The sequence below is a fragment of the Xenopus tropicalis genome, chromosome 1 (assembly GCF_000004195.4).
Source record: "Xenopus tropicalis strain Nigerian chromosome 1, UCB_Xtro_10.0, whole genome shotgun sequence".
NCBI lineage: Eukaryota > Metazoa > Chordata > Amphibia > Anura > Pipidae > Xenopus > Xenopus tropicalis.
The window spans coordinates 98,679,095-98,696,314 of NC_030677.2; the positions used below are offsets into that span (position 1 = coordinate 98,679,095).

At 40.0% G+C, this 17,220-nt stretch overlaps 1 protein-coding gene across 1 annotated transcript; it reads left to right on the forward strand.

Moving 5' to 3' along the window:
* Positions 1 to 10,870: 10,870 nt before the first annotated feature.
* On the forward strand, positions 10,871 to 15,018 carry uqcr11 (ubiquinol-cytochrome c reductase, complex III subunit XI). Its single transcript, XM_004911030.3, has 3 exons — positions 10,871 to 10,978; positions 13,119 to 13,268; positions 14,785 to 15,018. The coding sequence occupies exons 1-2, from the start codon at positions 10,929 to 10,931 to the stop codon at positions 13,237 to 13,239; spliced, it is 171 nt and encodes a 56-aa protein (XP_004911087.1). The 5' UTR covers positions 10,871 to 10,928; the 3' UTR covers positions 13,240 to 13,268; positions 14,785 to 15,018.
* Positions 15,019 to 17,220: the final 2,202 nt, after the last annotated feature.

Consider the following 17,220-nt stretch of genomic DNA (forward strand, 5'->3'; position numbering starts at 1 on the left):
GCATGGCTATTGTGCTATATAAAGGTTGCTAATATCGGGCTGATTTGATCATTTGGCCCTAGATATAATCGGGTCACAACAACAGGGATACAGCCCATCAGTCCAAGGACTACATCAATAAGCCAATGCGGCCCTTAATCCAGCAGGAAATTCAGACCAACCCAATTGACATTTGCCTGTTTTTCACCAAAATATCTGTTGGGTAAGCCTGCCAGTGCCACATACACTGGCAAACTTCAGACTAGTTTGGCAGCTTATCAGTTGCTTTCAAACAATATTTGAAAAACCTTTTACCCTTATCTACTATAGCATTCCTAGATGATAAACTATATGCCACTGCCAACTTCTAATGTATGGCCATACATTTTATTTTTTTATCCTATACGACCCCACCCCTTATATATCTTTCTTCCTTCTCCTATAAGGACTAGAATTTGCTCCTGTGGTGGAGTTCTATGTTCCACGTGTGTTTAATGCTTACATGCACCTGTGTTAGTACAGCCCTATTAGGAAGAATGGCGTGCTTTTCTTTCTGCACTCTCCTGTGGTGGGACACACGAGCGAGCAGGAACAAACACCCATGAGTACAAGTCCTTAGATTTAAGGTTCTAATGAGCAGAGCCCTCTTGTAACTCAGTATTTTTATGTAATCTTTATTGTATAGAGCTGTAAAATGGTTATTCTGCATATTGTAATTACTAATAATATTGGATTCCCAATGAGGGAAAATTGTGCCTTCAAAGCAAAAAGCTGTAAGAATGGGGATCCCATCAGAGAATCTTAAGTCAAGGGCCTACTGATCACTATTTAGTCCCCCTACTAAATGACGAACGGGTAAACTGACTGTTTTATGTCCTATCGTTGCCCATTGCAGTAGTTCTCAACCTTCCTAATGCCACAACCCTTTAATACAGTTCCTCATGTTGTGGTGCCCCCCAACTATAAAATTTTTCCTAAGCCCACCGGAAATATGTGTTTTCCGATGGTCTTAGGCGACTTTGACTTCCAAAGGGGTCCAGACCCACAGGTTGAGAACTGCTGGTTTTTAGAATCATAGTATGCAACATATCCAGTAATGTAATTGTGTGGATCATACACCAGTGTACCCTAAAACCCCCCTTTCTGAAGGCTCCCAAGTATGCAGTGGAAATATATATCTCAATCAGTTTGTGTTGTGCAATTTAGGACTGGCTATGTATCCAGTATAAATGTGATTTAATTTTATTAGATAAACCCCTTTAAAGGGAAAGTTAACCTTTTAAGTAAGTTATAGATGGATTTCTTCAGGCAAACTTTTAACCAGTCTTCTTTACTTGTTTTGTATGGTTTTTAATCATTATCCTTCCTATTCTGCATATTGCCAGCCTGGAAATGAAAATATTTGATTGTTGGAGGTCATTTTCCATTTTGGCTTCAAAATGACTGCCTGGTTAAGCCATAGCCACCAGATAGCTACCAAGATTAAGAGCTGCAGAACATAAGAAAAAAAAACCACATACATACACACAATGAAGACTAAACTATTTATTCTAAGCACTCCAGTTTGATCCTATTTTTACTCTAACTCTTGTTAGTTAATTATTGTAAGACCCCCTATTTATTACATAGAAATGGAAAGTACAGTATAATTGTGCTACAGTATATAAATACATTGATTGAATGCCCACTATTGCCCAGGCACTCTGTAGTGTGACAGTGACATGGTATGTGTCATAAAATAGATGGACCACATTAAAGGGGTGCTTCACATTCACAATTTTTAAAATGTTAAAGGATATCCTATTCCTAGCAACTTAGGACAAGATCTTAATTTTCTTTATAGTTTTGAATTATTTGCCTTTCTCTGCTACATTTTCTGGCTTTCATATGGGAAGGGGTCACTAAACGTAACAAAAGAGAGAGCACTGTATTAGTGATCCTTATAAAAGATTCAATATCTGCACCATTACCTCCCACATAGACCAGGTAAGTTGATCCACAATAGCCAAAATTACATTTAATACATAACTCCAAATCAAATTAACTAACTATGCCCAGTGGATAAACTATAAAAAGAAAAGAAAAGTTTCCTAGAGAGCAAAATCAAGGATAATTTTGCTTATATGTTCATGAATTATTGAAATCTATATATGCAGCATTTTATAAATCTGATCCTTATTACTTAATCCTTATTATATATATATATATATATATATATATAGCATTAAACAAAAATGACCTTGTATATTTAAAAGGGAATCCTGGATTTAGGTTCACTTGTTTTTGCTGTTTTGATGGCCTCTTGCCAGCTAAGCCGATTAAGATAAGAAATGATTTCTGTTATAGGAGGGGTTTCCTCTTTTAACCGATAATAAAATAATGCTTTTTTAGAGGCAGCCATAAACAAAAATAATAATTTATCAATTTTTTGTGCTAAGGAGACTGGTGAAATGCTTGATAACACCTCCTCTTTTTTAATGTGTAATAGAGCGAAACTAGGAGATAACTTTATATTTAAATTCAACCTGTGGTTCAAGAACCTTTCCACCATGTTCCAATACTTCCAACTCTTAAAATGATCCCCAGTTAAACTTGTATTTACAATTAAAAACGCATGGGTTGGAGCACTGAATCCTAAAGGGCAATCCAAAATGATCACGGTAAGTAAGAAAAACAAATTGAGCCCCGCCTGCCCAACCAGAGAATGCAAGGGATATCAGGAGGTGATTCTCACACCACACGGATAGAAAGGGAGATGTATCAATTGTCAAGTCCTGTTAAGGAAATAATGCTACTTTTCTAGCAACTTAGCACTAGATCTTAATTTTTTTTTATAGTTTTGAATTATTTGCTTTTCTCTGCTACATTTTCTGGCTTTCATATGGGGGCGGGTCACAATTTTATTTTTATTGTTACTTTTTATTTCTCTCTATGTAGTCCCTCTCCTATTCATATTCCAGTCTCTCAGTCAAACTACTGCCTGGATGGTATGATAAACAAAAGCCTAGCAACCAGAAAGCTGCTAAAGTTCCACTGGAGAGCTGCTAAACAGAAAAACAACTGAAAAACACATAATAAAAAATGAAAACAAATTGCAAATTGACTCAGAATATCAATTTATATGTCACACTAAAGGTTAATTTAACAACCCTTTTAAAGGAGAAGGGTGGCAAAATGTTAGGCACCCCCCAGTGACTTATCGCTTATCTTTTACCCTGGGCTGGTGCCCTTGTTAGGAGAAAACTGCACCAGCCCGCGGTACCTACAGCGACTGTCTCCTGTTCCTTCTTTTGTCTTCACGCGCATGCGCGGTAGAGTGAAAAGCCGAACTTTAACAAAAGAAGTCTGCTTTTTTATCTACTGTGTGTGCACTGGCCCAGGGATTCTGAAGACAGAAAGAAGAGGAAACACTCGGTTTTCTCCTAACGAGCACCAGCCCAGGGTAAAAGGTAAGTGATTAAATTCACTGGGGGGTGCCTAAGATTTTGGCACCCCCAAGTGACTTAGCCATTACTTCTCCTTTAAGGTGCATTCATGTGATGCAGACAGATAAATTTCAACATTTGTTTACTGTAAATCCATACTTTAGATCAAGTGAATTCATAGCCATTGCTAAATATAATTTTCTATGTAGATCACTATGTCAACTGGCAACCTGTTTGCTTTCCAGTCTGACATACTCTCTTTCCTGAACTACACCAGAGGAGAAACGCCTGGTACCATGCATGTTTTTGAACACAAAATCACCTGTTAATGTGAATTGAGGCCAGTATTCGGCTCTGTTATATTGAGTCCATCACTATTTTTTGCCATTGACAGGAAGTCATGTAGGTTCCATGTACATCCAACAAAGTGTTAATACTTGCAATGCATAGACCCAGTTAGGCATTTTTATGGTGGCTGCTTGCTAGATAGGTTTCCAAAGTTGTCAGCTTTTACTGCATATTATATATGTCTAATTACAATTGCACTGATATTGGTATCATTGTTATTAAATAATACAATTCATAAAATAATCCTTCAATTAATAAAATATTTTGTTTTACTGCCTATGTGCAGAAACTGTAAACTAAAAAAAAATTACTATAAAATCATTAGTTTGCATTTTTAATAAAAACAGATTTACATGTGTGTTTGTTTTTTAATGAAATTCAGAGTTCATATTTAATTAAATCAAGTTTATCTTAAATGTTCTTTCCTGCCTCTTGCTTTCAAAAAACAATAATGTTCATTTGCTAATGGTGGATCCATGGCACTATGTTCTTTGCACTTTAGACCCTGCTCTGAATACAATATATTAATCAAGCCCTTTTCTTTATTAAGGCCTTATGGAACACTTCCTTATAGTCTTACCCATGTTCATATAAGTGATAAAAATGTCAGACACACTGGGCCAACATTGGTGCATGAAATTTCTACACCAGATATAAATTGTTAAAACTACTAACAACTTATGGGTAGGGTCTGCATAATCGACATGATATGGGAGTATAAAAAAATTACTGTTAATGATCAGGAGCTATCTAGAATAAGTGAGAGACAGATCTGACTCTTTTATATGCACAATGAGTACTTTGACGTATTGTTAACTTATATGCTGGGCTGCTTAAAGGACAGGAGCATTATTGCACAAAGAACTGGACATCACTTTTTTGGGTCAGTGCAACTAACAAGATTCTAATTTATGGGAATGCATCAGTATAACTTTTTTATTAAAGCTCACTGATGTGAGCCCTTCACTATCCAAAACTTTTAAAATCAAAAATTTCCAAAGGTTTTAAAGGAGAAAGAAAGATAAAAACTAAGTAAGCTTTATCGGAAAGGTCTATGTAAATACAGCCATAAGCACTTACAGTATGCACTGAGTTCTCTGTCAAAAGATTTGTTGTGTCTGTAATTCATCTGCCAGAGACATGCAGCTCTCTCCTGCTCCCCCTCCCACAAGAATGCTAAGAACTCACTCCCCCCCCCCCCTTAGGAATGTGGATCTGAGCCAATCAGCAGGAAGCTGACTCATAGTTTTACCAACTGAGCATGTACAGTTGGTCTGGGTCTCTGTGCAGGAGTGAGGCATTATGGGAACTTTCTTTACACAGCTCAGTGGTTTTTCTTCCTGTTTGGCTTCTGATCATCTGAACAGGTGAAATATGGGGAGACTTAAAGGCACTATTAAGACAACTGAAGGCACAGTGGCTTGCAAAAGTATTTGGCCCCCTTGAACTTTTCCACATTTTGTCACAATACAGCCACAAACATGAATCAATTTTATTGGAATTCCACGTGAAAGACCAATACAAAATGGTGTACACGTGAGAAGTGGAACGGAAATCATACATGATTCCAAACATTTTTTTTTACAAATAAATAACTTCAAAGTGGGGTGTGCATAATTATTCAGCCCCCTTTGGTCTGAGTGCAGTCAGTTGCCCATAGACATTGCCTGATGAGTGCTAATGACTAAATAGAGTGCACCTGTGTGTAATCTAATGTCAGTACAAATACAGCTGCTCTGTGACGGCCTCAGAGGTTGTCTAAGAGAATATTGGGAGCAACAACACCATGAAGTCCAAAGAACACACCAGACAGGTCAGGGATAAAGTTATTGAGAAATTTAAAGCAGGCTTAGGCTACAAAAAGATTTCCAAAGCCTTGAACATCCCACGGAGCATTGTTCAAGCGATCATTCAGAAATGGAAGGAGTATGGCACAACTGTAAACCTACCAAGACAAGGCTCTCCACCTAAACTCACAGGCCGAACAAGGAGAGCGCTGATCAGAAATGCAGCCAAGAGGCCCATGGTGACTCTGGACGAGCTGCAGAGATCTACAGCTCAGGTGGGGGAATCTGTCCATAGGACAACTATTAGTCGTGCACTGCACAAAGTTGGCCTTTATGGAAGAGTGGCAAGAAGAAAGCCATTGTTAACAGAAAACCATAAGAAGTCCCGTTTGCAGTTTGCCACAAGCCATGTGGGGGACACAGCAAACATGTGGAAGAAGGTGCTCTGGTCAGATGAGACCAAAATGGAACTTTTTGGCCAAAATGAAAAACGCTATGTGTGGCGGAAAACTAACACTGCGCATCACTCTGAACACACCATCCCCACTGTCAAATATGGTGGTGGCAGCATCATGCTCTGGGGGTGCTTCTCGTGCTTCTCTTCAGCAGGGACAGGGAAGATGGATGGAGCCAAATACAGGGCAATCTTGGAAGAAAACCTCTTGGAGTCTGCAAAAGACTTGAGACTGGGGCGGAGGTTCACCTTCCAGCAGGACAACGACCCTAAACATAAAGCCAGGGCAACAATGGAATGGTTTAAAACAAAACATATCCATGTGTTAGAATGGCCCAGTCAAAGTCCAGATCTAAATCCAATGGAGAATCTGTGGCAAGATCTGAAAACTGCTGTTCACAAACGCTATCTAATCTGACTGAGCTGGAGCTGTTTTGCAAAGAAGAATGGGCAAGGATTTCAGTCTCTAGATGTGCAAAGCTGGTAGAGACATACCCCACTTTGCAGTTATTTATTTGTAAAAAATGTTTGGAATCATGTATGATTTTCGTTCCACTTCTCACGTGTACACCACTTTGTATTGGTCTTTCACGTGGAATTCCAATAAAATTGATTCATGTTTGTGGCTGTAATGTGACAAAATGTGGAAAAGTTCAAGGGGGCCGAATACTTTTGCAAGCCACTGTATGCCTGCAGCTTGAGATTAACTCTTTATTAGCCTTTCCTTCTCCTTTAAAGTTGTTTGTAAATTAAGTGCCGTCAGAAAGCAGTAACTGTCTTTGTTCTTTGGGACTGGCTCTTCAGTTGATGTAACAGGAGTAAGCGCTCATCCAGTCAGCTGTTTCAGGAGCCAGGAGAGAAGAAAAAGACGTATACTGCTTTAAATAGCAGTTGGAAATTTTAAACTTTAACACCACTGAAAATTAGCAATGAATGTATACTCAAGTGATTATATAAAGATAGCTGCCTTAATAAAGCTCAAATAAATTACATTTAGCATTGTTTTATACTACAAAATGATTTCAACAACAAATTACAGGAATCATTTTAGTTGAGGTAATCATCAGGCGCAGACTGGCAATCTGGTGCTGCTATAAAAATGCCATAGACAGTCACTACTTAGTGGGCTGGTGGAGGGATGTGTGGGACTCTTAAGTACTTAAAATGCCTGGGCTTGTTTTGAATCCCAGTCCTAGACCTAGTAACGATCATCCGGGGAGTGTCTTTGCAGATTCTTTCCCATTCCTTGTACTGGAGGCCTGGGCACAGGACCAAAATTAACCACAATACATGTTAATAATAGCAATGATAACAATTAAGACACCCGCTATACATACAGTTGCACAAAAAACCTTGCATATCCTTTGCTGTTACCTGGATTTCTGCATTTATTACTCACGTTAATGTGGTCTGACCTTTAGCTATGTCACAATAATAGACATGTAAAATCTAATATCACACAGCCAGTTGTATATCTTGTCAACACTTAACACACTGTTTAAACATTCCAAGTTGGGAATGATAATTTCTCTTTAAAAAACTGTTTCAGTTTGCTGATATTTCAGGGATTGCTTGCATGAACAGCATTGTTCTAGTCATGCCAGAGTGTCTCAGATAGCTGGACTTTCCCGTTGTGCAACACTAATGTTCTTCTGTTTGAACCATTTGGTAGAAGATATGCTTATGTTTCTAGTCACTTTATTGTTGCATCGCCCAAGTCCTGTTAAAGGAGAAGGAAAGGTAAAAACTAAGTAAGCTTTATCAGACTTTCTTTCTCAGAAAAATCCTTCATTCCTGGGGCCAAAGTCTGCTCAGTTCTTTCCTCTCTCCTGCTCCCACTCCCATAAGAATTCATAAAACTCACTCCCCCCACCTTTAGGAATGTGTAATCTGAGCTATAACAGCTATAGCTGCAAGCAGGAAGCTATGAAGACCAAGCTAAAATGGCAGCTGCAATCAGAGAAAGATTCTAGGGCTGTTTACTCAGGTATGGTAATGCTCTCTGCAGAATAAATAGTGTTTTAGGTAGCACTAATGTGGTGAATCTATTGGCAGTAAAATGCCTAATTGACTTTCCTTTTCCTTTAATCTTCAGATGATGAACTTCTCCTGTAAAATTTCTTTAAATAGTTTTGAACTTTTTGTACCCTCTATGGCAAGCTGTCCCAAATCATGATGCACCCTTATCCATGCTTGAAAGCTGGTGTGCAGTGCTTTTTTTTTTTCTTCAAAAACATAGCATTACTTGTTTCAACTTTTGTCTCATGTATTCCAAACACTGTAATCAGAAGCACTCTAGAATATCCAGGAACGTAAAATACGCAGCAATGATATTTGGAGATTGGTGATTTCTATGAAACCATGGTTGTTCAGCGTTTTTATAATAAACACGTGAACAGAGACTATGCCAAGTTCATGATACCCTTGCAGGTCCTTTGCTGTTACCCCAAAGTTCTTTTTTGCCTTCTTAATTATTTAACACTATGCTTTTTCAGACCACTCAGTCCAAGAGAGAGCAGAAACTGTAATGAATTCCCTTCAGTTGTATAGAATTTGTTTTTCTGTTAATTTTTGGATTGGCCTTTAGAAATGCTTTCGTTGACTTTTCCAGTTTTATGTATTTATGTATCTCTGTAATTTGTCTTCCAAGGTTTTTAAATACTCCTTTTGATCAGGGCACTAACATGAACAGCTTTTTCTTAGGAAGAGCAGACACTTATCCCATTTCATTGATTGCTCTATGATCTATGCCAGTCCTGTCCAACTGGCTGCCTGCACCCCCCCCCCTCCCCGTGTGGCCTTTCATCTGTCTGGCTGTATTGTTCACAACTCAGATTGTAAGCACCCACACTGTTTACCTGTTAACCCCTCAAACAGAATGTAGGAGCAGTGCCAGCATTGTGTCACTGAATGTACTGCCTACCCTATGCTGCCTGTGTGTGCCATACCCTGCCTGCCCTATGCTGCCTGTGGGAGGTGAACCTGGCAGGGGTTTGTACTGGGAGTTTGTTAGCATATGGAAATAATTGTTATGGTCCCTAAGGTATGTTATTATGTGCTGGGGGTTTCTGTAGTATCCACAGGGGAGAAGGAGGTATATGGATTTAAGGGTATGGTCAACCACCAGAGAGTTTATAAATGTTCTCTCGTTTGTATGTGTCATTGCTTACATACTGTGCACAATATTCGACATAAAAAAAGGCTTCAAAGAGATGCTAAAGTATTTATTGGTCAAGAAGAAGTAGGGTTGTCACCTTCTAGAAAAAAAAAAAAACGTACAGCATGTAGTGGGTGAGATGACATGGATGAGCAGGTGGCTGGGTGGACATTGGTATGATCCACAAGACTGAATGGGGTGAGGATTGTAAAAGCTCAGTGTTTAATAAGGCAGGAGGGGGCTGGGGGTAGGGGAATTACAAATGTACCTGCTAGGCCGGATAAAAAAAACACGGGCAAGTATTTCCTCAGCCTAGGCAGTAAAATTGCCACCCTAGAAAGGGCTGACAATATTATTTAACTTATATGGTCAGCACACATTCAGATTTTGAGCTAAGCTGATTAGTGTTTCCAATTTGCTGCTGATTTGCTGCTGTTTTCCTGCCCAGATGGTAAAATAAACACTTGCTGCCAACGTTATAACGTTATAAAGAAAAAAAAGGCTTGTATGTTTTGGAAGTGGTAAACGTTAAGGCATCATGTTCGCAAAAATTCAGAAAACCTCTGCTTTTACCCCTAGGGGCACATTTACTAAGACACGAATCTGAACCGAATTGGAAAAATTCCAATTTGAAAACGAACATTTTGCGACTTTTTTGGTTTTTTTGCGATTTTTTTCGGCGTCTTTACGACTTTTTGGAAATTGTCGCGACTTTTTCGTTACCAATACGATTTGCGCAAAAAAACGCAAGTTTTACGTAGCCATTCCGAAAGTTGCGCAAAGTCTGGTGATTTTTTCATAGCGTTAAAACTTGCGCGAAAAGTTGGGCCTTTTTCGTAGCGTTAAAACTTAAAAGGTGCGACGTTTCGCGCAAGTTTTAACGCTACGAAAAAATCGCAACTTTTTGCGCAAGTTTTAACGCTACGAAAAATCGCCAGATTTTGCTCAACTTTCGGAATGGCTACGAAAAACTTGCGTTTTTTTCGCACAAATCGTATTAGTAACGAAAAAGTCGCGACAATTTTCCGAAAAAATCACAAAATAACGATCATTACGAATTACGCATTCGGCCCGTTCGTGGGTTAGTAAATGTGCCCCCTAGTGTTTCACGTACCATATTATGGCTCTGGAGATAGTCTTAACCAGTGTTCCCCAACCAGTGGCTCACGAGCAACATGTTGCTCCCCAACCCCTTGGATGTTGCTCCCAGTGGCCTCAAAGCAGGTGCTTATTTTGAATTTCTGGTTAGGAGACAAGTTTTGGTTGCATAAAAACCAAGTATAATGCCAAACAGAGCCTTCTGTAGGCTGCCAGTCCACATAGGGGCTATTAAGTAGCCAATTATATCTCTTTTTGCTACTCCTAGAAACTTTTTTCATGCTTGTGTTGCTCCCCAACACTTTTTCCATTTAAATGTTGCTCACAGGTATAAAAGGTTGGATTCCCTTGTATTAACTATGTAAACCTTAGGTTTTTTGTTTTTTTTTTGACTTCTCAAATTTTAGTAAAAGAAGATAACAGTAACTAGTTAGTACTAAACTCTTGCCATTAGCCAGTTTTACATTGGTGAGGCCGAGCTTGATGTATAGTAGTCCTATAAATCTCCTGAAAATATAGACATTCGTACTGCTTCTCAGGAACTGACGAAAATATGTTTTAATCAGGCAGCAACTTAGTCAGCCCGAAGCCAGAGGTCCTTTCGCCGCCATTTTGTTTGCGAATGTTTATAGCAGAGACTACAGGGACGTGCGGGTCACATTGAATGCGAAGCAGGAATCATGATAGCTAAGCTGTTAGGTCCTCGGTATCAGCAACTGGCAAAGAACTGGTAAGAAATAAGTGTTTCTTAGTTGTGTTCGTACCACTTAGCGATTAGTTGTTCATTGGCGATTAGGGTAGGCATATTTAACCCTTCCTTGCCTTGGCAATGTGAGCGATCATAGACTATAAATACAGATTCACCTAGGATAGGAACAACATTGTCACAATGAGCTCACCTCCTTCTCTGCTTTGTAACAATACAACAAATATATGGAACGGACACAGGTAACTTGCTATTCAGCCTAGCATTTTCACAATGGGATTTCAAAGACTTTCTACCCTAATGTTTTTTGTGTTTTTGCAGAATCTAGTTTTGGGTTACATAGAACTCATATCTGCTTTCTCCTATGTGTTGTAAAGAGCCAAGAGGCCTGTGCTGCATTTCAGATCTTGCAAAGGACAGTAGATTTCTAAAGTGCTCCATGTTTTGTCCTTGTAAGGTAGATGAATTAATTACAAGTGTAAAGATAAATCCTTTGCAAAATGCACATCTGCTAATAAAAAAAAAAAGCTGTGACAAGGGGTTTATATACTGGTGATATAATTATGTACCCCATGATTTCAAAGTACTACTCCGAAACTGCTAAAACATGGCAGCTCTCACATTTAAAAAAAAAACCCAGGCGGGTGGTCCTCTTTTCTGAAAAATACATGGTTAGTTACTGTATCTACTGGGGGCCTAACAAATTGGTTTCACCCCTCCCTTTAAGGCAGTGATCCCCAACCAGTGGTTCATGAGCAACATGTTGCTCCCCAACCCCTTGGATGTTGCTCCCAGTGCCACAAAGCAGGTGCCCAGACAAGTTTTGGTTGCATAAAAACCCAGTGTAATTGCCAAACAGAGCTTTCTGTAGGCTGCCAGTTCACATTGGGGCTATTAAGTAGCCAATCATAGCTCTTATTGGCACCCCCAGGAACATTTTTCATGCTTGTGTTGCTCCCCAACACTTTTTCAATTTAAATTTTGTAAAGAGCCACAATGGCACGTGACTCCTATTTATCATTTTATTGTAAAGCTGGCAAGTTGGCCTCTCCAGATCGAGTTGGCAGCCTGTCTGCCTGTATATAAGGCCATTGGGAGGTCCTGCTCGATTCATATCTATCTGAACTCTGACCTTGTGGATCTTGTATGGCCATCTTAAGAATGGTAACCACTGCTTTCTACTACCTTTTTTTCCTTACAGCTTAAATGGCTGCACAGTTTCCCATTGGCTTTTTTTATATAAATGTAGTAGTGCTTCAGTGGCAAAGACATGGTTTTTACCAGTGCAGGCTAAAAGTATTATTTTTAAAAACCTACCTGTATAGGAATGGTTATTCTTGGCTGAAAATTTAGTTATGTAAATTCCTGTTATTTATAAAGTGATATTCTATTAGGAAGTTCTGCACAATGAATACAATAATAGATATCATACTGCACCACCAAGCAATGGAAGTCTTTCCTAAACAAGGTGAAGGTAATTAATAGAATACCTTTTGAAATACATGCTAAAGGTTAGAAATTGGGAGATTCAGTTTATGCCAGATAAGAGCAACACAAAATGTACGATACAAGGAAAAGTGCAATAATGATGACTAATAGATGAGCAAGAGAAAGATACAGGATTGGTGGAGCTCTTAAGGGTCAAATAGGCCATAATTTCTTTACTATCGGATCTTAATTCAGGTCTGCGGAGGCCCATCAACAGCCTGGTTCTCGCCTAAATCTAAAACATTCAAGACACAAAAGTGTGAAGATTTGTTAATAGGTTTAGGTTAAAAACTATTTATCATTTTTTTTTTTTTTTTAGGGCTTTATATACCCTTTAAGGTAGCAGAAAAGTAAAATTACCGATTGCAATCACTTACCTAGATATGTTACTTAACTGCCCTGGGGTTCTTCTAGTGAGCACCACAGAGCAATCATCTTCTTCCACTTTGGATTTCTTTGCTACTATGGGACCAACACATGCACAGTAAAGTATTCGTTTGGCTTTTCACTTTACTTTGCATGCGCACCCAAGTGAAGAAAGAAGCAGGACAAGTATTTCTCTGTGGTGATCCCCCCCCCCCCCCCCCTATCCTTCTCCTTTAAAATATTTTTACTTTATTTTCCCTTTAACAAACATCTTGTTTGTTTCCTTGGACTTTTGTCTATTCTCTTTTAGGGCTCCAGTTCTAGCCACGTGGGGTTCAGTAGGAGCAGTGGGACTTATATGGGCTACAGATTGGAGGCTTTTTCTGGATTATGTTCCATATGTAAATGGAAAGTTTAAGGATGAGAAATAAGTGTATGCCCATCTACTGTATTCTATGAGGTAAGTACGTTTTTGTGTTATGTTAGTGCTGTTTACATATAGTAGGCGGATTTCTATGCCACACATTTAAGGAACATGCTATATTAAAATATATCCTATCAGAGCAGACTCATTAGCGCTATAATATACTGAGGGCCATTTGTCGGTAGGGAATATGACTGTAGCTCACAACATCCGTGTGTTGGTTGCAGCTGCACTAAAATGTTAGTTTGAACAACATACAAACTGGTGAACAGATCTATTAAATATCCACTACAGCAGTGTTCCCCAACCAGTAGCTCGCGAGCAACATGTTGCTCCCCAACCCCTTGGATGTTGCTCCCAGGTGCCTCAAACCAGGTAGTTATTCTTGAATTCCTGACTTGGGGGCAAGTTTTGGTTGCATAAAAAGCAAGTATAATGCCAAACAGAGCCTTCTATAGGCTGCCAGTCCACATAAGGGCTATCAAATAGCCAATTATAGTTCTCATTGGCACCTCCAGGAACATTTTTCATGCTTGTGTTGCTCCCCAACACTTTTTCCACTTGAATGTGGCTCACCGGTATAAAAGGTTGGGGATCCCTGCACTACAGTTTAGTGGATTTTCTACAATAGTGAGTTACCCTTTTAATGAAAGTATTATTAATTTTGATGGTGGCTGTGCATGTGTGATCACTTATGGCAGTGCTGTCCAACTTCTGTGGTGCCGAGGGCCGGAAATTCTCTCGCATACATGGTGGAGGGCCGCTAATGGAAGCCAGTTTTGGCCACTCCCCCACTTTAAACCACACCCACTTCAAACCACACCCATTTAATCACAATGGTCGCTGCAGGGATATCAACCATCATTCATATGTTAAAGAATTATATTATGTCATATTAAGACACACCCTTAAATCCATGTGCCTCCTCCTCCCCTGTGGATAGCACAGCAACCCCCAGCATATAATTACACATTTTAGGGACCATTTAATGGCTATTTTTAACTGCTAACAAACTCCCAGAACAATCCCCTGCCAGGTTCACCTCCCACAGGCAGCATAGGGTAGGCAGAGTATGGCACACACAGGCAGAACTCTGCCTGCCCTATGCTGTCTGTGTGTGCCATACCCTCCCTGCCCTATGCTGCCTATACACAGACAGCATAGGTCAGGCAGTACATACAATGTCTGAGGTGTGAACAGGAGAACAATGTGGGTGATTACAGCCTGAAGTGTGAACAATGCAGTGATTAAAAGGTGTGAACAACACAGGGGATTACAGTTTTAAACAATACAGCCTGATTACAGCCTGAATCTGAGGTGATAACCATGCAGGGGGCCAGTTAATCTTAGAACTGATACCATTTAAAGCTAACACAAAGTCGCGGGCCGCCAGTTGGACAGCACTGACTTATGGTATCAGTCAGATACAATGGGGGATCGTTCACCTTAAGATTAAGCTCTCTTTCTTTTAGTAATGCTAGATGTTATAATAACTGTCATTTTGTTTGCAGATGTCTTCTAATTTATATAATATTATCTCTTCTGTCCCTAGCATGTCTTTGAATTGGCCCAGAGCAGGAGATCTTCAGCATTTGGAATGTTTATGCAAAGGAAACGGACCAACCGTCTTTACACCTTGGATGAAGCTGCTTATTTATGAATAAATATTGGACTTGCATATTTCAGAATTATTTTTCGGAGATTTGTTATATCGGTGTCATTTTTTAACTGTAGTGCTCACTTCTCCAAAAGAAATCTAATAAAATGTTTGGAATTAGACTTGAAATTCAGTATTGTGTTCATTCCAAACGGATTTCCCAGGGACTGTAATGATTTAATAGGGTTGTTCACTTTCCAAACATTAACTTTAGTTGGTTTCAGATGGGAAAACACTTAGGGGCAGATTTATCAAAATGTGAGATTAAAATTTTCTGCAGAAACTCATTTGCTTTTAAATCAATTTTATAGGATTTTAAGTAGCGTATTTATCAAATGCTGAATTCTAACTTTCCCATTTGGTGAATGGTAAATTCTAACACCCATTGATAAATGCACTTTTAAAAATCCTATAGGAATTAACAAAGTGGGTGAATTTTTCAGCAGCAAACTCTAACATCGCATTTTGATAAATCTGCCCCTTAAGGTCTTTATTTCTGGTGCACTATATTTTATTCATACAACTTTCTAGTACTGAAGTGTAAAGTTTTATATTTTTTCACCTTCTCCTGTCTCCTGTGTTAGGGGTCACCAACACTGTAAACTGCTGATTCCTGTCCCTGGGGTTTTGGGCTATAGGTGCAGACTCTAAACCAGTGTTTTTCAACCTTTTTTGGGCAAAGGCACACTTGTTTCATGAAAAAAATCACGAGGCACACCACCATTAGAAAATGTTAAAAAATTTAACTCTGTGCCCAGCAGCAGTGCCCCCCTAGTACACTGGTGCCCAGCAGCAGTGCCCCCCTAGTACATTGGTGCCCAGCAGCAGTGCCCCCCTAGTACATTGGTGCCCAGCAGCAGTGCCCCCCTAGTACATTGGTGCCCAGCAGCAGTGCCCCCCTAGTACATTGGTGCCCAGCAGCAGTGCCCCCCTAGTACATTGGTGCCCAGCAGCAGTGCCCCCCTAGTACATTGGTGCCAAGAGCAGTGCCCCCCTAGTACATTGGTGCCCAGCAGCAGTGCCCCCCAGTACATTGGTGCCAAGAGCCAGCCCCCCTAGTACATTGGTGCCCAGCAGCAGTGCCCCCATAAGTCAGTGTGCCCCGTGGCCCCCCCTAATACATTGGTGCCCAGCAGCATTTTACTTCTGCTCTTTGGCGGCTTCAGCAGCATCTTCCCCTCACGCTCGCCGCCTCTGCACTTCTGCCTACACGCGACCGCACACAGGCCCTTTTATAACGTTGCGCCCCGTGCGTACTGACGTCACCCGTACACACGGGGCGCAACCAATGACGGCCCGGATTTTTTTTTTTTTAAAGTAAAAATTGCGGCCCTGCCTACGGCACACCAGGCAACATCTCGTGGAACAGTGGTTGAAAAACGCTGCTCTAAACTATTACATTTTGTTGCATCATTTGATAACTTTCCTCAGAAGCATCTGCGGCATGTTGGCAACTATTGTATAAAATGTTTATGCAACTATTGTTTCACTTATAACAGCTGCCTTCAGTAAAACTCTGGAACTATGCTTAGCAGGGCCAAGGCTAAAGGTGGTTATACTTGGGCAGACTTAAGCTGCCAATTTTGAGTCCTTCAGACCAATTTGGCAGCTTATCTGCCCTTGTATGGGAACCCCTGCTAGGCCTACTCAACAGGTATCTGGCCAAATGTCAGGCAGGTTTGATTTTTCCCATTGAATTGGGGACCACATTGGCTCATCGATGTGGTCCTTGGTCCAAAGTCTCTCATTCCCCCTATGGCTAAACAATCTGATTAGAACTATATCTCCCACTTAAGTTGGGCATATCAGGGGAAAGATCTGCTTGTTTGGCAACCTTGCCTTGTAATAAAAGGTACTAATTTTGCCCAGGTGCAGTAACCAATGGCAACCAAAACTTTAAATGGATGATCAGTTAATGCTACCTACTGATTGGTTGCTATAGGTTACTGCACCTGGGGAAACAAAAGGTGCCTTTAAAGGGGAACTCCACTCAAACACAACTCAAGCTTTTTGAAAAGTAAACATACTTTTAAGCAACTTTATAATACACATTTTAAAAATATGCAACAGTAGTCCGTTGTCCTCAGCCTGCATCCTCCAAATCCCACAATACCCTGCAAGTGATGTCTATAATGAGATGAACATTACAGTTTAATGCATTGGGGGATTATGTAGTTCCTGCATACTGTCTGTAAGCTGTGGAGAAATAATTATAATTTTTAGGCCCTCAATGTTTTAGGCCCTCCTTCCCTGCTGGGATTTGAAATGATACAGAAAGAGAACTGTTTTGCAGCTGGATTTCAGCATAAAAAATTGGAATTCATACATACA